The following is a 26,024-nucleotide window of genomic DNA, read 5'->3' as shown; positions in this document are numbered from 1 at the left end:
ACAAGGAGCTTGGGGTCATGGGCAAGGAAGACTGACAGCCGTGGGTGCAGGAAATCGCCACAAGCAGCACTCACCAAGCAATCCTCACTGTTCTAGGAGAGCCATTCTCCATTTGCCTGGGGTGAAAATGGCTGTGAGAGCTCTCAAATCACCAGTGCTCAGAACATTAAGTTCACCAGAGTATTCCAGTCACCAGCAGCACTACTATGCACAGAGTTGGGGACTGTTCCCAAGACCCAGTGACCAGGCAGGGAAGAGGAGGACCCAGACTCTGTGACTTGCAGGGACCAGACAGGGAAGAGGAGGACCCAGACTCTGTGACTTGCAGGGATCAGGCAGGGAAGAGGAGGACCCAGACTCTGTGACTTGCAGGGATCAGGCAGGGAAGAGGAGGACCCAGACTCTGTGACTTGCAGGGATCAGGCAGGGAAGAGGAGGACCCAGACTCTGTGACTTGCAGGGACCAGGCAGGGAAGAGGAGGACCCAGGCACTCTATGACTGGCAGAAGATGAGCTCTTTGTTTGGAAGGATCTGGAGTTTATCGGGGATGGGGTAGGCTGGAGACAGAGGGGTCCCATCGCCCCTGCCCTGGCGTGTCCCTTTTTCACACGCGGGAAGGCAGAGAAGAGAGTAGGCCATCCCTCTGTCTTTTGGCATCATAGCTGGTGACTGGGCAGACCAAGGCCCCACCATCATCCCGACCTTAAATCCAAGGCCTCATGAATGCATGTGGGCACTGCGGGCCGATTCAGGATTCAGGAGAGCCAGCCAGGGCGATGCACAGATGCCCAGAGCTTGCTGCTGCTTTTCAGTGGCCCTGTCTGGGCAGCGGACAAGGGACTCGGGGAAACGCTTTGCCTGGCATGCAGAGCAACTGCTCACAGACCCGAGGCTGCCAAGCCCCCGTGTGATACAGTTACGTGCGGGGCGGCCCCGCGAGGGCACCAGGACTGCCTGCTTCACGACGCCCTGGGGCCTGCACTGCGGCTCTGCCTGCTGGCTCTGGGGTCTGGCCACCTAGCTCCCCTTTCAGGCTCCTGTGCTGGGAACAAGAGGCCCTGACACCCCTAGAGGGGCATGAGATCAGTGCTTTTTACTTACTGCCTGGCAGGAAGCATCACCTCTGCCTGGTGGCCTATTCCTTTATTCAGCTATGGCAAAAACCATGCCCAGGATCAGCCTGGGAGGCAGGAGCTCCTCTAATGCTGAGTGGGCGAGATCATTTGCAGGAAGAAATGGGCATCGCTTGACTTACTCACCACTCTTACTTCCAGAATTTTCTAGCAAAGGCATTGTTAAATATAATGATCACTCCTTTAAAAGCGATCGTTTTAAAAACAAGACAATTCTGTTTTTGAATAAGAAGGAAGCAATTTGAAAATCGTTATATTCTCTATGATCTACAGTAGGATAACAGGGACATCCTTTGATTCCATTGGTGGGGGTGTAAACAGGTCTGATCTTCCTGGAGAGAGGCTCTTCTGGAAACAGAACCCTCCATGCCCTCCCCTCCCTCACCCCAGCAATTCTCCTCCTGGTCATTCATCCCAGGGAAGAAACAAAAAGACATAAACATTGTCTGCAAAGAAACTTTTCCCACTTTATGCACAATATGGAGACGTTTTATGAAAACTAAATACATTTGAACAATAAAAGAATCGCAGAAATAACATTCCAGCCACAGGATGAAAGCCAGCCATGAAAATTACAACTAAAACATTTAATGGCTATTTGGAAATAAGCTCATGTTATAATGTTAAGTGAAAAAAAAGAATACAAAATACAAAAAAATTTACGTCGCTCATATGAGACTAATTCAGAAAAGAAGAGCAAAACTGTCTTAAAAAATCAGAGGAAAAATCTAGCAGTGGTTACCAATGTACCGGACGAACGGCACATTGTGACTTTGAAACAATAGATATAATTTTTTTCTCACTTTTTAGCCAGATGTGTTGATATTGGGAAGCAATGACCACCAGTAACTTTTTATTCTTTTTAAAAATTAATTTTATTTCATAGTTTTGGGGGTATTAGTGGCTTTTGGTTACACGGATGAATTCTGACAGAATAGGTACTAATAACAGGCTGTCATCTGCATTATGGGTTCTTTCATCATTTCTAGTCCTCACTTTAGTCCTCAGCAGTCTTTGAGCCAATGGATTTCTTTTGGTTTCTATTGTCAATAATATCCTCTGGGAGAATCAGTGAAGAACATTTAAGAAGCAAACTCCTTTTTAGCTTTTCAGGTTCTAACATGTTTCAAATATTGAAAAGCCCCACGGTTGGTGCCCTCTTCCCTATGAGGCCTGTGCTGTGAGTGGGGCTGAGAACCCGGGGCAGTGCCCACCTGGCCTGCCGGCCTTCAGGGTTCCCTGCATCTGGGGATGTACCCGGATGCCCCCTCTGGGAGACGGCCCGGGGTGAACGCGTGCTAAAGGGCCCTGAGTCACTGGTTCAGCCCCGGAATCTCCTTTGCTGCGCCTTCACATCCTCCCCCTTTCCTCCTTTATTAGAAATCAATTTGGGTTAATTTAAGAAGCTTCTCTGCCAAAACCATACTGGCCTCAGGGAAAGTTCAGTTCATTAGTCACTCAAAGCAGGTGCACCTTATTCTAATGTGATGAGTGCTTTCTGCGCAGCTGCAGCAGGGACGTCGGGCCTGACTGGAGCTGAAGGAAGAAAAGGTCGTTCCAGGGTGGAAGAGGACGGGCGGGGGGAGGGAGCGGCCTCTGGCCAAAGAGGGTGTGTTTCGCTGCAGCAGGCGAGACGAGGTGCAGTGAGGCCGCAGGCCCCGGGCCCTGCCTGGGAACAGCGAGTCCTTCTGGGAAGTCGCTGTTATTACCAGGATTAGGAGGCAGCAGAAGAGCCTCCTGCAGGGGAGGGCAGGAGCCTAGACTCCACTTCCGCGAAGAGTCCTGCTGTCTGTGTGTCCTCAGGGAGCCTGGGAGGAGAGGAGCTTCCTCGGGCCCCTGCACTGCTCCCTGCTCACTGCACCCCAGGAGGGGAGGAGGGGGCAGAAAAGAGGGGAGAGGCCCAAGGTCTGCATTCCTGGACACAGTCAACTCCACCCACCTGGCAAGGAGTGGCAAAGAGGCTGTGTCCAGGGTGCTCAGGGAAGCCCAGACCCAGGGCCCGCAGCTGGGCCCCTCCAGCAGCGCCGCACTCTCTGCTCTCACATCTTATCCCCTTTGAGGTTGGACTAAAGCTCTGGACTCCCCAGCCTTCCTGACGATAAATGCAGCCATTAGGATTCACTACCCTCTGCCCTCTCGGCGTGCCCGCTTCCCTCCCGGGCTCCCCAGAGAGCGTCCGCACTTCATTCAGAAGCGTGCGAAGCCGCAGGATTGGTGGAGGGAATAACAAGGTGATCCAGGCATCGCCGAATTGCTATGCATTATTTATGAATAAAATTTCTTCCAAGATGTTCATTTTCCCCCTCCTCTCCTCCCTAGAGTTTCAGGAAATGCATCCACTTGTATAGGAAGCGTGTGTCTGGCGATGTCAAGTAGCGCATTAGATAATACTCACGGCCCTGCAGAGTGGCTACCGAATTACAAGGAACGGATCTTTTAAAATCTGTTGTATTATGTAGGGGGAGCTCAGTTTCCCTCAGCAGGAGACGGAGGGTGCGTTTATCTTAAGGATGCAACCAGAGGCTTGCGAAGGCTCACACAGAGCCTGCCAGGCCCCCAGGCAGTCCTTTCTGAATAAGGGTAAAAGAGGGCCCTAGGATCCTACAGGGTCTCTGGGTCGCATCCAGATTCCCTTCCAGCTGAGAGGCCTTTGTGGTTGGCTCCTCACTGAGCTCTCTTTAGGCAGAGGCTGCACAGCACACACAGCCAGGCGGCCACAGTGCCTTGCTCTCTCAGACCCCATCCTGTCCACTGGCGACATGTGGATGGCAGGTAGGCGGGGGGCGGCTCTGAGCGACCCAGAGCCTCTGGGCCCCTCCTGCGTGTGCAGCAGAGGCCTGGCCCCCTAGGTGCTTCTGGGGCACCCCAGAGCAGGCCAGGCTGAGTCCAGAGAAGCTGCTGCCCCACATCCTCACCCCACTCCAAAGCGGCTGTCCCTTCCTCAGAAAAATATAGTCTCCTGCACTGTTCTTAAATACTGCCTTGCTTGCCAGCTACATCAGTCCACGGTGTGAACAGAAGTGAAACAGAAGTCCCTGATTAGAAATCCCCCTCCAGCATCACTGGCTTTTTCTCACCCTGCAAAGGCACTGGAAGCAGGACTACAGCGATGCTGGGCCCCAGCAGGGGATGTGGGCGGGCGGGAGGAGCTGTGGGAACGCCCCACCACCGTTAGGCGGACCCCAGGTCTGTGAGCTGCAGGCAGAATGCGTGCTGGTCTTCAGATTTGTCTATGCCGTTGGCTCTGTGTGTGAGTTGCTCACCCAGAATAAATTCCTCCTGTTCCCATTATCTAAAAATGCTGTCTTATTAGAAGTCCGGGCCTGTTTGTTGGCCGCGATTCTCAAACTCAGGGAGCATCAGAATCAACCCTCTGGAGGCGTGGCTAAAACCCAGATTGCCGGTCCCAGCCTTAGCTTCTCACTTAGCAAGTCCCAGGTGACGCTGATGTTCTGGATCAGGGAACTCCACTTGGGGAACCCTGGCTCTGGGAAGGCGGCCCCGCCTCCCACTCCGGAGGGGGCTTAAAGGTTCTGAGGATGTCTGACTTGCTTTTCAGTGGCACTCAGGAATGGCCGTGGGACCCTGGTTGTTGGTATCTCTGTAAATCCTCTTCTCTTCAGGGAGCTTCTAGAAAGGCCTTCCTGCAGCCCTCTCTGGACACTGAGGGCATCTGTCCGGCCAGGAGTGGCCACAGCCTTCTCCCACAACAGAGGTGAATGCAGCAGGAGGTGCAGGAGGATGGAGCAGAAGGCCTGAGTTAAGTCATCCTCGGCACTTCCTCTCAACGCCCAGTTCAGGAAAGACAGTGATTCGGTGTTGTCTAGGCCAGTTTGAGGTGGGTTTCCAGGTACTGCAGCCAGCAGCATCCTAAGTCACACAGAATCTTCCAGATGAAAACACCAGTATCTTATTAAAGCGACGTTATGACCAGGGGATTGTTTCTTTCCTCTAAATCTTTACTAATTTTGGCAGGAAGAGAATATGGAAATTGGCGTTTCAGTCCTATTTTGGGGTCTAACCCTGAAAGCACTGTTCTCTTTGGGGCAGGCCAGAGGGGACAGAAGAAACATCCACCTCCCAGAGCCGGACTTCAGGAGGGTCCTCATGGTTACTGCCCGCTCTCCTCAAGCTGTGCCTGTGAGTGACACTGGTGATAAGAGCAGGTGGACAGCCCCAGACAGGGACTCAAAGAGCCGGGTCCCAGCGATGCTCATGAACCTGGCTATTCCAGAAGTATTTGCCGTGAGTGCAGATTCCAAGCCCTCCCTGTACCCAGGATAGTCTTCTGAGCCAGCTTAGATGGGTGTGGTGAGAGGACTCTCACACTTTCAGCCCTGGCCCCCGTCTCGCCAGCCATCCTTGCTTCTCTAATGAGTGGGGTGCACACCCCTGAGTAGATGCAGTGGACAGAGATCTCCACCGAGGAGCTCATGGTGTCCATGAGAGGGGCATCCTGTATCGGCAGAGGCTCCAGGCACACAGGGCAGAGAGCTGGCTCAGGGCTCCCGGGGGCTCTGTGGTTGTGCTCTGTGGCTGCTGGGAATTGCACAGCTGGGCCACTGTCACATCAGGACTCCCTCTCTCCACACTTCAAGATCTCCATAGCAGCTGCCCTGCCTTTTCTAGAATCCCCACATGGATGAGGGTGGTGAGAAGTGAACTGTGGCGTTTCGGTGGGTAAACCTCAGACAACAGCTGTACTGCATGCGAATTTCTGCTGTGTATTCTGTTGATGTTCCCAAGTTCCCAAATTGCATATATTTTTAATTATTAGTTCAAGAGATCAGAACAAGATTATAATTGTGAAATCAAGGCTCGACCAATACAGGTCATATACATTACAGACTGTTCATCAGTATACTTATTGTTTTCAGTGCCCTATCTGAAAATAACTATGTTCCTTCTCCTTGAATTGGAATTATTTAAAAAATATATCTCCTTTACCAAACATCAAAAATATGCTGTAAGCCCAGCACTCTGAGAGGCTGAGGTGGGAGGATCAATTTAACCCAGGAGTTCTAGGCTGCAGTGAGCTATGATCAGGCCACTGCACTCCAGCCTGGGGGACAGGGTAAGACTCTGTCCCTTTAAAAAAATTAAATAAATAAAATCATGCTCTAAGATGCATTACATGCTTTGCATGTATTAAATCCACCGAATTAATCATGTTGCATTCACAACACAACAACGCAGGCCATGTCCAGAGGTGTGTCTCCTGGGGCTGACGCACTATAGATGGGCACCAGGCAAACTACTTTCTTTAGGATGATGGCCAGGTATTCATTTTGTACATAGAAGACTTACTGTGACAATAAAGGTTGACTGCAACCACCATCCAAAAGAGAAGGCTTTGGGCCGGGCACAGTGGCTCATGCTTGTAATCCCAGCACTTTGGGAGGCTGAGGCAGGCAGATCACCTGAGGTCAGGAGTTCGAGACCAACCTGGCCAACATGGTGAAACCCCAACTCTACTAAAAATACAAAAATTAGCTGGGTGTGGTGGCACGCGCCTGTAGTCCCAGCTACTCAGGAGGCTGAGGCAGGAGAATTGCTTGAACCTGGGAGGCGGAAGTTGCAGTGAGCTGAGATCACGCCACTGAACTCCAGCCTGGGCGACAGAGCGAGACTCCATCTCAAAAAACAAAAGAGGAGGACTGAATTTTGTGTCTGCAAATCCTATGGGTGCTCAGGCCTCTGAGCAACAGCAAGCCTGGACGTCACCTGTTTGATTCCCTTCTTCACCCAAGTAAACCCCTAGACCTCAAAATCTTGGCTCCATGTGCAACTACTGTGCCATGCTATCAAACTAATGTTATAATATGCATGCCCTACCTTCTGATTTATAATATCAGTGACGAATAGTAAAAGGACGGGCGTGCATAAAGCTTACGGGGGCGGGGGCGGTGGGGGTGAGGCGTACACAATGATGTCTCATAAAGAATGAAGGAGAGCTATTTATTCTCACAGATTCATGGAGTAAAGCACAGAGAGCCTGGTTTAGAGGCTGCGTGCACAGAATTTTTCATAAATATCCCACAGTGTACCCCATTGTACAGCAGCCGCACGTTAATTAGAGCATTCAGCAGACACTGCAATGTATTCCACTCACCCAAGTGGATCTTCATTTTTCACATGCAGGGCCTTACTAATTAAAATCAGTTTTGCAATTAAATGTGGAAAATTGTGTTAAACTTTCAAGCTGGTTAGAAAAAAAATGCAATTATTTTTAGGATATTTTATTTTAATGCAAATGAAATTTCTATCTATGTGAAACCAGTAAAGGGGAGATATAGGAACTCCTATTTTTCTCTCTGTCTTCCTCTCTGGTTCTTCTTTATTTATTTTTGGATTATAGATGCTCCTCTCAGTTGCAAGTTGCAATGCTCCACATCTCTCAGCCAGCACCTGGCTCTGTTCCAGGGCTTTTAGTGAGTGCTCTCTGTCAAGGCATGAATAATACAGCCCCTAGGCTGTTGGCAGACTCCAAATGAGGCGTGCATACATCAGGAAGCAAGCCCTTGACTTTAGCTCCAGAACAGCCTCCTGTGAAGACAGGCAATCATTCACCACGCTGTGCCACGGCACCCACACCGGCAGGCGAGAGGCGTGCGGAATGAAGAGGGGGTCTGAGAGAGGGTGTGAGCCGCAAGCCAGAGGGACCCCAGTCATGTTCTAATGAAAAGGAAAAGCCATCACTTGGAGATTTTAATTTTTAAGTTTCAAATGAAATGATTTGACTCAGTGTACCCTACGTTGGGAAGGATTTGAATGTACTACCAATACCCATCACCTAACTTTTGGGTGTTTATCGAGTGTACAAAGACCCTGACGCCAAATTGCAGGGTCAGAACCCTAAGTTCAACAAACAAATAATTAAAACAGTCCAGTGAAGGCTACATGGGAATAAAATCCATTAAATTTCAGAAATAAATTCAGAGGGATCACAAAACAGACGTGTGAGGAACGAGGCCTTCCTAGGAATTTCCTCTCTCTCTCTCTCTGGTGAATTGGCAGCTTATACAAAAATCACCATTTGGAAATAAGTATGTCCAATTCATTCCAAATGTCTTAGCATGTGTATCACTGTTGCAAGGAATGCTAAAATTCAAATTTCTGTAATCAGTTAATATTAATCTGTAATAAATATTAACAAATTTTGATTATTCCTATTTCTAATTTTTATTGGGAAATTTTAGGAAAAGGGATTTCAGAACAGCAAGTTGACCATATTTTGATGATTAGATTTCATTTCTATAGATTCCATTCTGACCACCAACTTGCACTTTGTTTTTAACACAAACAGTATTTTATATCAACATGGAAAGCAAAAGAAAAAAAATCTATGAATATAAGGCACTAGAATTTTTCATCTTAGTCAAATGTTCAAAAATAGATTATTGCAGACATGTTGACATGTGATATTTTAGCTGGAATGCTAGCATCAGTTCATGAAATATTCTGGATGAATAACGTCTCTTTAGCAGGTACTTGAGCCCCACTAAACAATCACCTACACAGACAGAGAGGAAGGTGTGGTTTCTTTCAACATGTCCCCGCCCTTCAGGAGATAGCAGGCTTTGGTGTGAGTATGCTGCCAGGAAATGCTGAGCCTCCAGGCCTCACCCTGTGATGCTTCCTCTGCTCAGGTGTCTGCATTAAGCAATGAGCTCAGTAGCAGCAGATGCAGCTCCCCAGGCCTCCTACACCGATGCAGCATTGCTCAAACCATGCACTTTGGCAGATTCACCCCACTTATCTCCACGGGGCCTTCCCGGCCAGCAAACTGCCACGAGGGTGAGGAGAAGAATATGCAGCAGCTTCCTCAATGTCAAGGTTGGTGACTTCCTAGTAGGCCACTGTTTTCCTACCATCTATCCACAAAACAATAGCGGATGGTACATTGGGACAGCTTCTGTCTTCCATGTTTTAAATGCCTGGAGGCCACACCAGGCTGGCTTGCACAGTTGGGAGACTGTAACACAGGGAATTACTCTTCCTTGATCTTGGGGACCGAAACTAAATCTTGGGAAACTCACTTAGGATGACTGAGGTTTGCTTTGTGAGCTTGGTGGTTGGACACCAGGTTTGAGGCACCAGTGCCCCTGGCCACCTCTGAGTGTGGTGTGGGGAACATGGAGGTGCTCGGAGCAGCCGAATGGACTGAGCCACATGTGCAGCCATTTAATGATGGGCGCAGAAACACAGGTGACCGTGTGCAGAAAAGACCATGTGAGCACGCTGACTCGTGTTGTAAGAATCACTTCTAGCCCTGCTTATAAAATTCACCATGTTTTTGTTATTTATATGCTAATATCATAAGACAAAAACCTCAGTTGGTAAAAGCAAAAGGCAAATTCAGGTGACTGGCTAATAATGACACTTCTGAAGATAAATATTTGTCATATTTGTTAGCTTCCTAGGAGGCCTGGCCCTGATGATCTGTATCAGGGCCCAAAAATGTTGAGTAAGCCTGGATCCCTGCTGGGCAATGTGTGGAAACTGAAACCGTTTTCCTTCGGTGCCAAGAGTGTCTGCGTCTCTAAGGAGCTGACTTAATGCTTTCATCAGATCCTGGAACTCTGTCCTTTGCCTTTCTCACTGGTGCCTTGGTAGCCAAGAGACCCAGAACAAAATGTAACACCACATTAAGACCCCCGATGTATCCTGCGTTTTCAGTAAAATTAGGTGATCATTTTCCTTATGTTGTTCCAAATTTATATTTTGATTTAAGGTTTACCATTGTAGTTGTACATAGGCTTATCAGTTATTTCAAATTCTTCATAAACTATTAATACCAGTAAATAACTACAGAGATTATCTTTTGTTCAAAGACAGCATTTGGAAATTAATGTAGAACATCCAATAAAATAAATATTATAACCTTACTCCTACCAAAAAATTTTAACCAGAGTTTTAAATCATAAACTCCTTTTTAAAATTATTTTCTTTCCCAGGTATTAAGCACTGGTTGATTCTCCTCTATTCTCAATTTCGTACAAGCCCATAACTATACAACAATCACACTAAAAAAAAATCCACTCCAGCCGCTTTCAAAGAGACCCAGAACACCACTGAGGAGGCGTGGCTCACCAAGCAGACCGCCAGCTCCCACCGCCAGATCCCACAGCTTTCTGAGACCCACAGCAGATCCCGCAGCTGTGGCAGAGAGGGTGACACATGGCCCCCAGAAACTACCACAGTGTCTGTCCTACGAAGCAATAAAATTGTAAACAACAATTGTGAGAAACATTTGATTTCCTTAAAAATCTCCTATGTTGAAAATTAAAGACTAAATGGCAGGCTGGGCGTGATGGCTCATGCCTGTAATCCCAGCATTTTGGGAGGCCGAGGCGGGCAGATCACTTGAAGTCAGGAGTTCGAGACCATCCTGGCCAACATGGTGAAACCCCATCTCTACTAAAAATACAAAAATGATCCGGGCGTGGTGGCATGCACCTGTGATTCCAGCATTTTGGGAGGCTGAGGCGGGTGGATCACTTGAGGCCAGGAGTTCAAGAGCACCCTGGCCAACATGGTGAAACCCCACCTCTACTAAAAAGTTTATTGGAAACAGCTCTTGGCCTGAGAGCTTCCATGACTCCTCCCTAACATCCCAGCGAATGGGTTCCTCTGTGACTCAGGCACTTCTGCACTAATGAGTCAGCGGCAAGTCTCCGAAGGAAGGAAAAGCCCAACTTGTTTTCAAATCAAACTCTAGGGAGCATTTCTGAAGCAGGGAAAGAGATCTCATGAACAGATCCACACACACATTACATGGGACACATCAATTCATTTCTTAGTGGAATGCACCTTGGTTAAGCATATGAATGCTTGAAATTATTTGGAAACGTCACGATTTTTCCTGCAAAACTATGGCTATAAAATTATATCTAGCTCACAGCTCATTACAACTTTTTATAATTGTACCTTTAAAAATACGTAAAAGAGGATATTTAGATTGTTTGTAACACAAAGGATAAATGCTTGAGGGGATGAAGATTCCATCTTTCACGATGTGATTATTTCAAATTGTATGCCTGTGTCAAAATATCTCATGTACCCCCTAAGTATATACACCTACTATGTACACATAAAAATTAGAATAAACATTTTAAGAAACTTTTTAGCCAAATTTAATTTTTATATAACAGTGTGATAAAGTTTAACTATGGACTAATGAAGAGATGATTAGGGGAAAATGAATTTTTCTTATGGGTGACTTCTTTTGAAAACATAAACAATGCAGTATTTTAGACTTTTAGATTGAGTGCTGACATATATATTTCTTCATAAAATAATACTTTAAGTAAACTACTTATTTCAATTATGTAATTCAATAATTTACTATTTTATACAATAACAATCATAATGTAATTGACTAAATTTAGTAATTGAAATTGCAAAATTATCTGAAAAATAGCCCACAATTCCTTTGGTCTGTAACAGAGGAAGTCAGACAATCGTTTCATGGGGGCTCTCATTAGACATTCTGGCCTCCACAAATGCTAGCATGGGAATTTGGGAGTAGTTTGTAATTTTTCCTTTGATTTTACTAATGAACAATCAAAATAATTGTCTGATGTCACTCATAAGTTAATGTTTCACTAAAAAGAAAATGAAATGCAAGGCCATGAGGAGAGGCCTCCCAGATATGCTGCAGATGCACCTGCTTTAGAATCAGTTTTGTGACCCGGGTCTGCTCACTGAGGGTTTGTTAGGCTGGAATGACCTTGGTCTTTGCAATCTAATTTGTAAAAGTAAAACATATTTTAGCCTGTACACTCTTTTACCTCATTATAATTGAAACCTTTCTATTGAAAGACACGTCTTCATGAATAGCTTAGGGAAAAAACGCTTACCAGAAAAACATCTAAAGGACTGATGTGTACCTGACAGTCAGCCATGGGCATGTAACATATAATTCTGCCATGATACATTTTGAGCAATCGTCACCTTCCCCCTTAGTTTCTAAAGGTTTTCCACACCCATCCCTGTCACAGACCTGAAATGCCGATGTTTACAAGATTAACGTAATCACTGCAGTTCCAAAGTCTTGCAAGCTTGATATGCCCTGGCCTTCACTTGACCTGACCTCACCCTGCAGCCGCCCAGATGTAAGAATGGGCTTAGTTTCCCAGGATGAACCCCGTTAAATGCTGGAAATGGAGTCTACAGACAGGTCAGCAGGTCACATTTCAATTGACCGTTCATTGTTTACCATCCTGCCACTCCCAGAATGAGGACGTGAGGAAGGAGAAATAGGACTCCTCGGTAAGCAGTGGGAAGCTCTTTGGTGGCTGTGTGCTGAGCACCACATATGCAGATGGGAACATGAGCTTAAGGCTGGCCTGAATTTGGGTCATCCTAAGGAGTGTCACCTATTCTGCCCACGAGATAGAACGGCTTATGTTTTGAGAACCCTTTCAAGAGACAAAGACTGAGTTCCAGTGAGAAAAGAAAAAGAAGGCATAATGTGTATTGCTTTCCAAGAACACCTGCTCACACAGTTCATCATCAGGACTGGGTCCCCAAATAAGTCACTTTAGACAGCACATTGTGGAAAAAAAAATGCAGGCATTACCTTCTGTGTCTTGCATATTTGCCACTGACATGACCACTGCCATCACAGCCAGGGGTGGGACAGCTGCAACAGGAAAGAATGGATTACACGGTGCCGCAGGCAGGCAGGTGAGACGGAAAGCTTCCGTGGCAGCAGAGAGAAGGAGGGCGGCTCAGACAGAGGAGAGAAATCACACAATCCAAAGGAGGGGGAAATTCGGGGAGGCTTTTTACAAGCAAGTCTCAGGGGAATTAATTTCATCAGTGCAGCAGGGCGTGAGCAAGCTGCCGATGAGCTCGAAAGTACAGTGTGCCCATTAGAAGGCGTGAATTTTCCAAACTGCTAATGGGGATGCATTTTACCCACATGGCACTAACCTGAACAGCTCTTGTATGGCTGGTTCCACGGGAACTGCAGAGAGATGGAAATAGATAAAAATTTACCATCTAACACAAGCGCCCCTCTTACACAGAAAATTACCAAAAGGGTGGCATGAAAGTGGGGTCAGCATGAATCGACCTCGGTTCTGCAGGATGAAGGTGACCCTGAGCCGGCCTCAGGATGCAGGGAAGCGCGGACGTACCTCGAACCCCTTTGGACCGCGTGCGATGCCGCTTCTCCTCGGTGTCCACCTCCATCTGGGGATAGATTAACAGCCATCAATGTGCTTATCCTGCCTGTGCAGGCCAGCCCTGCAGGGGCGGCTTGCTCTCCCTGGCATTCTATTGATGGGGCTTTAATCCTGTTTCACTCCATGAAGGGAAGCCCTCTACAAGGGCAGGGGGTGGGTAAGACCAGGGTCAGGCAATCTAAATGTATTACTCAAACAATTATAAACAGACCTTAACCTTGTAGGGAACATTTAATCAGGAGGCCCTTGCCCTCTATAACGGGGTAGATTTTGATGAATCTTGAAGTACCATCTATTTACTCTTTTTTCAAGAATTTGATGGAGACACATCTGTGTGCTTCTGAGTTGTACTTTGTACTAAGAATATAACGCCATTAGGTTTATAAGAAGGTAAACATATATAATATATATGTATTTTTATATATCTTATGTATATATAAAAACAAATATTTATATATATAACATATATATTTGTATATATAAACCTTTCAGTTACAAGGAGAATCTAAATATTATATATACATTATATATAATATATACTTTATATCTATATATATACACACACACACATATATATATATAATATTTAGATTCTCCCTGTAACTGAAAGTTTTAATCTGATTAAGCAGTTAAGACAAGAGGCTGTAGGTATAGTGGAAGAACATGTTTTACCATCAGGGGCGTGCTCTCAATGTTGTTTAGTTCCTGGAATGCAATTGTCCTCCACACTTATTGAAATTGCTTGGTTTCCTTTGAGGCATCTAGACCTTCCACTCATAGGAACTGACACATCTTATACTTGAGACATTACAAATGCTTTTATATATTACTTTGTGGGATCTTCACAACAATTTTGTAAGGAAAGTATTTTTATTATACCTATTTAATACATGAGAAAACTAAAATTCAGACCACCTGAGTTACCCAAGATCGTTTGAGTAGAAGGTTTTGGAGTAAGGACCAAAAATCACATGTCTGTCTTTGTTACCGCTAAGCCTCAGGAGCATGCTGTTGCGTGGTAAATATATACGAGTACGTTTGTTCACCAAACATTCCCACAGTATGGGAAGTGTTTGCACATGGCAAACTGGATAGTAGGAGAACTCTACTCAAGACGACAGGGGAGCTAAGAAGAGATGAGCAATAGAAGCTGGCCAGAGCCCCACTGAATGGCCTCTACACTGGCTCACAGGGCACACCAAAGCCACTTCCTCCATGGTTTAGAGGAAGAACATCGGGACTGAGTGAAGAAGACTCATTAGATGCCTGTGGCTCTATTCGAGGCACACTCAAGAGAAGAACAGGGTAGATCTGCCGCTAAAATAAACTAGCAACGCACAACTCAACAGATACAGTATGAAAGGCATCAGAAATCCACATGGACAGTGCCTGATTTAATGTTTATATCAACTAACCAGCAGCTATTTATTGATGAATACTATGGATGAGTATTATGGTATCGGGGATAAAAACATACATGTAATAAAAACATAAACTCATTTAATGAGCTTAAAAATCTCTTAATGGGCTATATCTATGAACAGATATAATGATGTGCCAGATTTAATATGAAAACAAGAACTTCAGCAAAGGAGGGGCCAATGGGAAGTGGAAGCCGAGGAAAGATGCTCGGGGAAAGCTGTGATCCATGAGAATTGTTTGTGTAGGTGTGAAAGGAAGGAAAAGAGACTGTCTCTATGACTTGCATCTAGAGGCTTGATATACAGTTATTGAGTGAATGAATGAATGAATGAGTCCATTTGCTGGGAATGCTACAGGTCAAGGAGGTGCCTGAAGTGGAATGTTGGAAAGACGATGTCAGATGGTGCAGATGACGGGCCTGAGCCAGGGCCACGTGCAGAGTTGGAAGGGATGTCCTGGGAGGCCCCACTGGTCCAGCTGAATAGACAGCTGCTGGCCTTTCTTGAGCATGGGGAGGACGAGTTGCAAACATGTTTTAGAAAAAAAACAAGTTAGCGGCAGCTTGAGAGAAGGCATGGAGGGGGCAGGCAGTGCAGTTGGGAGCAAGCTGGGAGGAGACCGGCAGTCGCCTAAGAAGAAAGGGCTTGGGCAGTGGCCTCAACAGCATCTGTGGCTTAGTCCCATCATCAGCCAATTCGGGAACATAATTGTCCGGGAAAGAAAGAAATAGGTTTAAAAAACTTTCTGATGGAAGAATCCACACAACACAATGGCTCATCAGGCAGCTTTTGGATTTTCTGCCCTTTCCTGTGATTTAAAGATATGCCTGGGATATGAAACTCTGTGGCCGCATCACGTGGATTTGACATTTAAATAAATAGCACCATGAGTAACACATCAATGCTCTGAAATTGCTATTCAACATGAAAACACTTCAAAACACCAGAAAATTCTAGCAAAGTGATCTAGGGCCAAAGTGACATGAGGCAGAGATGAACTGAGAGTCAAGAAGCCTAAAGCAATGGCGAAAACGCCATTCACATCCACGAGAAAGGGCATCTCCCGGGGTCCCCTGCCCTTGTCACAGGCCATTCACATCCACGAGAAAGGGCGTTCCCCAGGGTCCCCTGCCGTTGTCACAGGCCATTCACATCCATGAGAAATGGCATTTCCCAGGGTCCCCTGCCCTTGTCACAGGACTGGGGATGCAGAGATAATGGGGCAAAATCGTATTCTTTAAGGAATTCAAAATTGAATTAAAACATTTAATGAAGGCCTATAAGTTGAGAAACATTCTCCAGGGGTTGTAGTGGAAGCTTGGATGAGGCTTCCATTGGATTCCATGGATTCCATTCCATCATCCCATTGGATGAGGATTAGGAAGAAGAAAGAAATTTCCTGGAGGAACTGATATTTGGGCTGAATGTTGAAAGTTAACTGGATGTTTCAGGTTAAAAAGAAAAACTGTAGTGAGGGTGTATTCCTCACAGAGGGAACAGGACGTGTAAAGACCCAAAGGCTTGGAGAGACAGGTGTGTTCCAGGAGAGACAAAGCTGGGGCTGGGGTGGGAGAGACACACTCCGAGCTTGGCTATGAGCTCCCTTCAGTAGGGCACAGAATTCTCAAAGTTTCCAGCAGAACAGGGGCCAGTCACACTCAGTGATCACCCAGCTTGCTTACCCTTATCCAGCATCTTGTGAATAAACCCGCATTTACAATTTCTCTGGCTGTAGTTTAGGGGAGAACCTGTGAGCAAAAGTGCAGTAAAGCTAGTTTTCCTTTGTGGGCATTAAATAGAAAAACTTGGCCTTATTAGCTAACTGCTCATATGGTTGGATAAGGATAAGAATTGTTTTATTTTTACAATTAAATTCTTCATCCTTTCAGTATTTTTTATGCATATAGGGGCAAACTTATTTTTTTTCCAGTCAGATAGCTAATTCTTCCAGTAATCAGTTATTAAATAAATCATATTCCCTCCCTACACTAAAATATTCCTCTTGCTGAATGTGAAATTCCTGCCACAGTTGGGTCAGACTCTCTGTTCCCTCCTCCATAGGTTCCTTCCAGTGCAATTCTGCTTGGATTATGGTGGCTCTACAGTGTGTTTTCCTCTGCTGAACAAGGGCCTTTGCTATGAGCATTACAGGAGATAATTTATGAAAGATGCCGAGCACAGCACCCCACATGGAGCAGACACCAAACAGATGGGGTTCCCCTTTCTTTCCCTTTCAGCCAATGAAACCCAAATCTGAAGGGTTTCAAAAACTGTTTTAAATTTTACATTTACATAGCTGTTTAATAAGTGCCAATTGCCAGAAAGATTCAAATTAAGCAGAAAGCATAAAACGTATGGTCTGAAATGCCAGGAGGTTTTCATTTTCTAATGCGTGCACCTGATGGTGTGTGGTCCTAAGGCAGCTGGCCCTTGCCGGCGCTCTTGCACTTTATTTCTTCAGGACTCCGCAGCCCCTCCATCCTGCCCTGCCTGTCTCTCCTACGCTCCTGAAAAGAATGCTTGGGCTTGCTTCCACCCAGGGCCTGCCCACCACTGGCGACTGTCATTGGCAGCCTCAGGCGTTTAAACCGTTCATTTGAATTCATTCTTCTGGTGGTCCCAGGGCCGGAACTGCGAGCTTCACTTAGTGAACCCGTGAACGGCTCAGTTGCATTTTCTAAGACATCAGCTCTGATCTTCCTTGGAACTGGAGAAAGTTCACCTCAGTTATCACTGCTTGGGTTTCTGATTACCTCTCCAGCAATTTACATTTAGAAAATCACCCTTAAAACTCCACTTTAGCCACAATTCTTTTTATTTTGAAGTCTAATATTTATTTTTAAAATAAGGATGTTTTCTAAGAAGATTTAAAATTTGTTTTATACTTAAAGAAAAGTCTTGAATTTAAGGAATCTATTTTGAGCCAATAAAGCTGTCAGGAGTGATTCGTGGAGAGAGAGCAGGTGAATTATTTCCTAATATGAAAACTTTACATCTGGACTCAGGATTTATTTTATTTCTATGAGCTTCCTTCTCTTTTCCTTCCAATAAAAGGGACGCTTTCCTCAAGCTGAGCCTCAGTGAAGAGATTATAATGTATATATATTTGATACATATATTTAGGGGCAGGTTATCACTTTGTCACCCAGGCTGGAGTACAGTGGCACAATGTACAGTGGAGTTTGAGCTTGCCGCAGCCTCAAACTCCACTTCCAGAGTGGCTGGACTACAGGTGTGTGCCACCATGCCTGGCTAATCTTTTCAATTATTTGTAGAGCCAGGATCTCACTGTTTCCCAGGCTGGTCTTGAACTCCTGGACTCAAGTGATCCTACTGCCTCTGCCTTCCAAATTCTGGGATCCCTGGTGTGAGCCATGGTACCTGGCCAAGAGCTAATTTTTTTTTTTTTTTTTTTGAGACAGAGTCTTGCTCTGTGGCCCAGGCTGGAGTGCAGTGGCGCGATCTCGGCTCACTAAAAGCTCCGCCTCCTGGGTTCACGCCACTCTCCTGCCTCAGCCTCCTGAGTAGCTGGGACTACAGGCGCTCGCCACCACGCCTGGCTAATTTTTTGTACTTTTAGTAGAGATGGGGTTTCACCGTGTTAGCCAGGATGGTCTCAATCTCCTGACCTCGTGATCCGCCTGCCTCAGCCTCCCAAAGTGCTGGTATTACAGGCGCGAGCCATCGTGCCTGGCCAAGAACTAATATTTTAAATGCATGAAAATTTCATAAACTCAGTTAAATCCCTTGGAGTCCTTAGCGACTGCTTTCTGATGTCAAGTTCCATATTAAGCCACAACTGTGAACCCAGGAGGAGCTCACTTTGGGTCCCAGGTCTGCCAGAGACCAGCAAGGTCCACCTAACCCGAGTCTCTAGCCACAGGGACCTGCTCTCCCTTCCCCGACAGAGTTCTCTTGCAGGACCAGGACATGGGGGCTTGGACTGCAGGCTGGGTTATGGACAGCTCCCACTTTGACACCAGAACCTGAGCTCCAGGCTTCCCTCCCTGCCACAGTCACTCCTCCCCTATCCAGGAGGCAATTTCCATTTTGCCAACCAGCTGGACCCTGCCTTTCAGCTCCTGCTGCTCAATTTGCTTGGTCAATTCTCTGCTTGTCAGCACCATCAAGAGGAGGAGATGGGAGGGAGGGCAGGAGCCAGAGGTCAGTCCTAGCCTCTGTGAGGGGTAAGGAAGGCTCAGGGAAGGAATGTTGAAGAGAAACTGGAAGTCCTGGCAGAAGGCAGTGCAGGTGTGCATGTCTAGCCATATCCAGGTGTTTTCCCAAGAGCACTTCTTCCTAGGAATTACTCTCTCCAAGGCAGCTGGGAGCTGGTCAGCCTTCTACAACCCTATGTCATAGAAAATACCTCCACGTCTCAGTTCTGACTCCAGCAAGTTTGGGCTCCTAAAAATACATCTATGAAGATTAGCAAGAATCGGAACTTATATTTTCTAGTCATCCTTCAAAAATGTTTAAACAGAGAATGACAACAGTTAAAAATTGTTTTCCAAAATATGACAATATTTTCTGCTTTTTAGTGAAATTAATATAGCATAAATACATTAACATTTGGGATTTATATCTGATATTCATATTTTAAAAGGATAGCATTTTATCAGGTCACAAAAGAGTTAGAAAACATAAGTGGGTTTATAGTTCATTACATCATGGTTTATAATTTTTAAATTTTCATTGTTCAACTTAATAGGATAAAAAGGAGAAATTAAGCATATAAAACAGGAAAAAGAGGCTTGGCTTGTCTGCTCCTAATTTTTCCTTTTCCTCCTTTCCATTTTTTATTGATGCAGACAGCAATTAGTGAAGCCATCTTCTTGAGGAAAGAGATCCACATTCCTGGATCTGTCCCTTTCACCCCATCACCGTGTACAATATGTGTGCCTGTTTGGCCCAGCAAGGTTGATGCCAACAAAGCCAAGAGAAATTAAAATGAGAAAATAAAAATTATCTTGGCAAAAAAAGTGAAGATACAGCTAATGCCTGTATGGTATCTGCCACTCTGTATGCTGATCCTGACAGTCTCTAGGGTGAGACAAGGTAAAACCATCCCTCTGTACTTAGAAATCTAGATGATTTTGTAGGTTAGCACTTTTTAGAAAATGAAATACAATATTGGAAATAGCATATTTGAAGTTCACTGGAATGAGATTTGAAAGCTAATTGTTTTATGAACTAGTCGATAAGTATTTAGTAAGCTTCAAATAGGTGGCATACAAGAACACTTTAGGAAGATACTATAAAACATGACCTTGCCCTAAACTGAAACAGAAAAAGCATCCCTCCCCCATTCTTTGGTTATGGATCCCCTTATAGTAAAGTACTAAAGAGGTTTACAAATGTGTATAAAATCAAACTGAGTTTTACCCTAACATGTCTTAGTCTTTCTCCTGATTCCGGTCACTTAGGTAGAAGTTCTGGAGGGCGCCAGTTGGGAACTGATATTCAGCTACAAGTGAGGAAAACATAGAGCAGGTGTTAGAAACCTATGCGTGGCTGTGCTCTTGCTTTGGCCTGGAGGAAACTCTGGAAGACTCCTTCCCACCACTGGGAGGTTCTGGACTTGCCTCTCCACAGACAGGGAGTGGCTTGAGCCTGGTGGCCATGCTTTCAAAAGAATAGTTACAGATACATAGCCTGCCAAATAATGTTTACACCATTTCTTAGGGCAAGAAGCAGTCTGTGAGATACAGCTTTAAGGCCAAATTACTGGGACTTCTAGGACATTTGGGAAATTTCCTGGCATACATAGGATAGTTGAAATCAACACAGTCTTGGGAAATGTAGGATGCAGGCTTTCCCTAATGGCTTGAGACTATAAAACTCAAGTGATAAAGCAGCACACGTATTATCATGAAACCCTAAAAATAAATCCTTCTAAATGGCATAGTTTGAATGCTTAATAGACTTCTATGCCTAGTTTGAGACAAACACTTTAAAAATCATGCTACAAATCCTAAGAAAATAGCAATCAAAATGATGACAGGTTGCAATAAAGATGTCTTGTAATAGGCCTCCTAGAGGGGAGCTCCATCATTTTGACAGAGCCAACTTGTGAGAGTGCGACCACCCGGGATAGCAATAATTCGAGCACGGCACCAAGGACACCACGCCAGCCTGTGCCTCAATGGGTGCCCCCAGCCTCTCCCCCAGATCTGTGTGTGTTGTGAGGGTGCAGAGCTGGGAGCTGGACCCAACAGAGGTGGGAGGACAGCCGTAGGAAGTGCACTCAGCCACTAGCCTTTTGAATACAGGAAAAGCAAGTTGTCAAAACATAGGCTCCTATCTTTCAGGCAGGTGGACGTCCTGATGGAAAAGTGCCTGGCCCATGGTAGATGCCTGTAAATTTCAGTTAAGTGAGAGAATGAATAAACTAATTACATTGTACTAATGCATCTCTTGGTCAGCTACATTGTTAATAATTTTATTACAGTTTTAAAAAATTCTCACAATACAAATAAAAATTTTCAAAGAAATATCCACTCCACATGCAGCCAGAAGATACCTATGCCTCTATTTCTACATGCGTGGTGGGAATGCCACGTCAATGGAATGCTGGTCAGGCTGCATGGGATCATTCAACGTTAAGCCAGAAGTCAGCAAGGAGCCTTTCAGAGCTTCAAAAAGAGCCACAGGGTATTTGCTCTGGGAAAATCCTGGGAGTCTCCGGCCCAAGAAGTGTTTCCTCCCATCATGTCTGAGCTGGGAACCTAATGGAACATTTGAAACTAAAGCAAACCTGAACCAAGTCTCAAAGGCTTCGAAGATGTCTACAGGGTAATCGAGGCAGTGGGGATGCTTTCACAAAATAATTTACATTTGATTTTATTCAAAAATGGATGATCTAGCAGTTCTATATCCATGAAAAACAGGTTGCCCAATTTACGTCAGGTACGATAACAGCAGAGAAGCCCCAAAATACCCACGAGAAGAACTTTTGGGGAAGCGCTAGGGGCCAGGAAGAGAGAGGCCTCACTTCACTTTGGAGGCCTCATCTCAGGCCAAGGGGGTCGTCAGCTGCTGTGCAGGCAGTGGTGAACTTTGTTGTTCACACTAACAGCTGACACCCGATGAGCTGGAGTCTCTTTCAGATGTAATGGTTGCATTTCCAATCACAGCATGATACCTACTTTTACATCAAGGAATGGCTGGGCAGGAAGGCACCCCTTCCAGAACTTCAGAGGAAACGTCAAGTCAGGTGCCCTCCAAGAATTTAACTATTTCTGTTGTTGTTTTTGGTAAAATAGATGTTGTTTCAGCCCTGAGCATAAAAATAAGAAAACAGATCCTTATTTTCATTTTAAAATATGATTTTCTAAACTTGAATGTGTTTCTTATGACTTCTCCATTACTTTATCTTGCCAGCAAGTTCTGGGAGAAAATTCAAAGAATCAGAATTTTAGGGCTGGGGGTACCCGAACAGTCTCATGGCCAGGGGCTCATACCCGGCCACTTAGAACTGTTCCACCGGGTTCTTGGTGCTTAACAAATTGGACTAACATCTAAAAATCTCCAGGCTTTGTATCAAAACCTGGATTTCTGTTTTTTTTGTGTGTGTTTTTGTTTTTTTCTTTCTGGAAAAATATGATGATCTGAAAGCATTGCTCTAAATTTCTCTTGGCCTCAGATGGCCGGAGTGGAGGTGCAGCGTTTCCGTGGGAGGGGCAGCCAGTGTTCCCGTGGGAGGGGCATGTGCTACCCCACACCACAGCTTTCAAGTCTGGGGCCCTCATGCCCATTCCTTTCTGGGCTTATGCCTCCTGCCCACCTGCTTCAGGGATTTACCTCTGCTGCTCTCCATCTGTTCCAAGCTGGTTCTGAAGCTGGACCTAGCAACAGTGAGCTGAGGCTGCGTGGGGAGTGCAGGTGCTCCCTGGGTCCCCTGCTCTCTGCTCATGAGGATGACTGAGTCTAAGGGAAAGAGCAGACATTGAAGTCCCAGGGCCTCTGGAGCATCCTGGAGAAGCCAGACCTCAGTTGATGCTTTTGGGTTATGTAATTGTTACAGGAATGACATTCCCATGCTGGGCCTCAAGACTCAGAATATGGCTCATCAGGACGTTCATGGGTCCTGGGTAGATACTGGAACTGCACGTGGCAAAGGTTCAGAATGTACCAACTCCCCCTGAAGCTGTCCTCTAGCACGTGAGCTTTTGCTCAATGTTTTATAATTTCTTTGCGTTTCATCTCTGCTCTTGGAGTAATTTGTTCTTTAATCTCCCTGAAAGTTGCTCCAAACAAGTTTCCATAGACTTTGCACATGCCTTTAAAATAACTCTGGTCTTATCTTCATGTGCTTGTGAGACCTCCACCCTCCCGCCAGCTCAGCTGCACCTACAGGGTGGAAACGGTGCCACATTCCAACCCTCCTGCCAGCCCAGCTGCACCTCCGGGGTGGAGACGTGCCACATTCCCGCCTGCACCTCCCATTCCTGCGGAGCGCCGGGCACACAGCAGGGCTGCCTGACCATGCTGGGTGGGTGGAAGGTGGGCCCGTGATGATGTGTGGCTCTGAACATCTTTGCATGTGCTTTCCAGGGCCCTGTGGTGGGCAGTATCCTCCGTCTACTCTGCTGGCTCTCCAGATTTCAGTGTCTTCATATTCTCAAACTCCTCTTTGTCAGTGGCAGCCCCTTCACCGGATGGCTTTGGAGGACACCGTGGCCTGTGCACCATGCGGGGCAGCAGCAGCACACATGTGCATGACAGGGGTGACGGCCTGCAGTGCCAGTGCTGGCTCCACACACAAGCCTGCTTATGCTGGGCACAATCACCTTTATGAATCTGAGTATTTTCATGTGTAAAATCCCTGCTTACCGTATTGGGTGGTGGAGAGGACTGAATAAAAGAATCTTAGGTAAGAACCATTTACAGAGCTTGGTGCATAGCAGATGCTGTCCAACTCGTGAGCTCAAGTGATCCACCCACATCAGCCTCCCAAACTGCTGTGATTAACAGGCATGAGCCACTGCGCCTGGCTGGGTACATAGCCGATGCTGAGGAGATGCTTGGTGCTTTCTTCTTATTTCCATGTCTGGGTGTTGTAAGTTTTCCCAAAGGGATAAGAAACAAATGCTTGTGGAATCCATGTTACAGATAACTGCATAGCCCTTCTTATATAGGGTAAGATGAATTCCTCTGGGTACTGTTGATTACCTTCTCATAATACCAAATATTATATTAGCCTTTCATGTCCCTGAACTAGTATACTGGTACTTTGGCCCCAGAGTACAGTCTCCAGGACTCCTACAGCCAAACATTTAGTTGCATTTACAAAATCTAAAAAGTGAGTGTGTGTGTGTGTGTGCGTGTGTGTGTGTGTGTGTGTCAGGTGGGAACATAACTTTCTTTTCTAGATGAGAATATTTTTCTTGGACTCTTCACAGTCTCCTTTAATTCAACTAACTCTTCATTTTTAACAGGATTTGGACTCCTAAATTCCCTGTGCCAGGCAAGGGAGCAGCTGAGTGTCTTCTCAGGATCCACAGTCCTGAAGCCTGGGGAACTGGGTCATTCCTAGAAGAGGCAGCTCTCTGCGCAGGCCAGGAGAAACCCAGCCCAGGAGCTGCAGCCCGGCAATCCCGGGACAGAAGCGAGAGTGCACCCTGCATCTTCTCATTCTGCAGCCCTCAGCATGGTGCTTGGCACAGGGCAGTGGCTGGATAAATATTTGCTGAGTTGTACTAAATAAAAATAACAAGGTTTGATTAAGGATTGCATGAAGGTTGGACACACCTTCTTGACAATATGGAAATAATTTAGTTAAGAGTCACAGATGCTCTACACAGGAAAGAAAATGAGTAAAATAAAGGGAAATGTTTCCTACCTATAGGGGGAAACATCATAAATATTAGGTAAGTAATGAACATTCGAAAAACTTAGACTAGGGGCCAGGCATGATGGCTCACACCTGTAATCCCTGCACTTTGGGAGGCCAAGGTAGGTGGATCACCTGAGGTCAGGAGTTCGAGACCAGCCTGGCTAACATGGTGAAACCCCGTCTCTACTAAAAATACAAAAATTAGCTGGGCATGGTGTCAGGTGTCTGTAATCCCAGCTACTCTGGAGGCTGAGACAGGAGAATTGCCTAAACCTGGGAGGCAGGGGTTGCAGTGAGCTGAGATCCACCACTGCACTCCAGCCTGGGCAGCAAGAGTGAAACTCTGTCTCAAAAAAACCAAACAACAACAACAAAAACCACTTAGACTAAGGATAATTTTAATGGCCAGTAGTTTATGCTTTTTCACACAAGTATAGTCTGAAATAAAAATCATCTCCAGCCTTTCGGCACTTGTAAAATCAGTGTCTTGCAGGATAAACCGTGTGGTCAAGGGACACAGTCCTGATCTAGGAGGTGTGGCTGATGCTCCCCATTCCTGGGCAGACACCATCTCTTGTGGGAACTCACAGCTCTCCCTGTACCACCAGTGAGGGCTCCTTACCCTCCACCCTCTATTGTACCCATTTATAAACTCACAAATAGCTACACAGCACTGCACACTTCCTGAGGGTGGGGCTTTTTAAATTCATTCTTGAATTCCGTGGTTCCTCAATTTGTGGCAGGGTTTCTTGTAAATAAGAGACCCTCATAAATCACAAGGAAGACGGATACTCAAGCACCGAGTTGTAACACAAGACAGGATGAACTCAGCACCAAAATAGAAAAACCACTGCGGGTGCCACGGAGGGCAGTGGGGAAGAGTGGGGTAAGGAGCTCAACCTCCCAGGGTCACACCCCACCTTTGTCTCCTCTTAGCTGTATGAGTTCAGGCAAGTTATCTAAGCCCCATGGCCAGGGGTGTCTCGATGACACATATGTGGGCAACAGCACCCATATATTCCCAGGGATGTTGAGAAACCAAAGAAGGGAGTGGCTTGGAGAGTGTTCTGGTGAAAAGAATGGCAGTTCTGTGTGGACTGCCAGGACCAGCCCTGCCTTCTAAGGTGCTTTGGAACAGGCCCAGTCGTCCAGAGCCCTCAGCGTCCATTGCCACACCTCAGCCAGGACAATACTATGTGAAGAAGCAAGGTTGGCACACGCCCTGGTGCACACCGCTCTGGGATGTGTTAGAACAGAGCCCAGGACTCTGCTGTGCAGCCTCACAGGTGGCCATCTGGGTCCTCCTGCTGTGCCAGCTTCCTTTGTGGGCTAAGCTCATCCCAGGGCTGATGGAGACTGCTCTCCCTTGCAACCTGCATTTCCCATCTTGTCCCCTCAGGCAGCAACCTTGCTGTTCTCTTTATAAGGAACAGCAGA

The 26,024-nt window shown here is 46.0% G+C and overlaps 1 protein-coding gene across 14 annotated transcripts in view; it reads right to left on the bottom strand.

Annotated features, from left to right (window-relative positions):
* Positions 1-26,024, bottom strand: part of MYT1L (myelin transcription factor 1 like) — a 544,402-nt gene that overhangs the window by 178,332 nt on the left and 340,046 nt on the right. For all 14 annotated transcript variants that reach the window (XM_054548446.1, XM_054548454.1, XM_054548453.1 and 11 more), the window contains exons 6-8: positions 13,281-13,335; positions 13,075-13,108; positions 12,719-12,781 (exon numbers count right to left, since the gene is read on the bottom strand). In XM_054548446.1, the coding sequence (XP_054404421.1) occupies positions 12,719-12,781; positions 13,075-13,108; positions 13,281-13,335 (152 nt within the window). The remainder of the gene's footprint in view (positions 1-12,718; positions 12,782-13,074; positions 13,109-13,280; positions 13,336-26,024) is intronic.

Source organism: Pongo abelii, chromosome 12 (assembly GCF_028885655.2).
Source record: "Pongo abelii isolate AG06213 chromosome 12, NHGRI_mPonAbe1-v2.0_pri, whole genome shotgun sequence".
NCBI classification, from domain to species: domain Eukaryota; kingdom Metazoa; phylum Chordata; class Mammalia; order Primates; family Hominidae; genus Pongo; species Pongo abelii.
The sequence above is the reverse complement of the archived record's forward strand: the minus strand, read 5'-3'. Positions and strand labels throughout refer to the sequence as shown.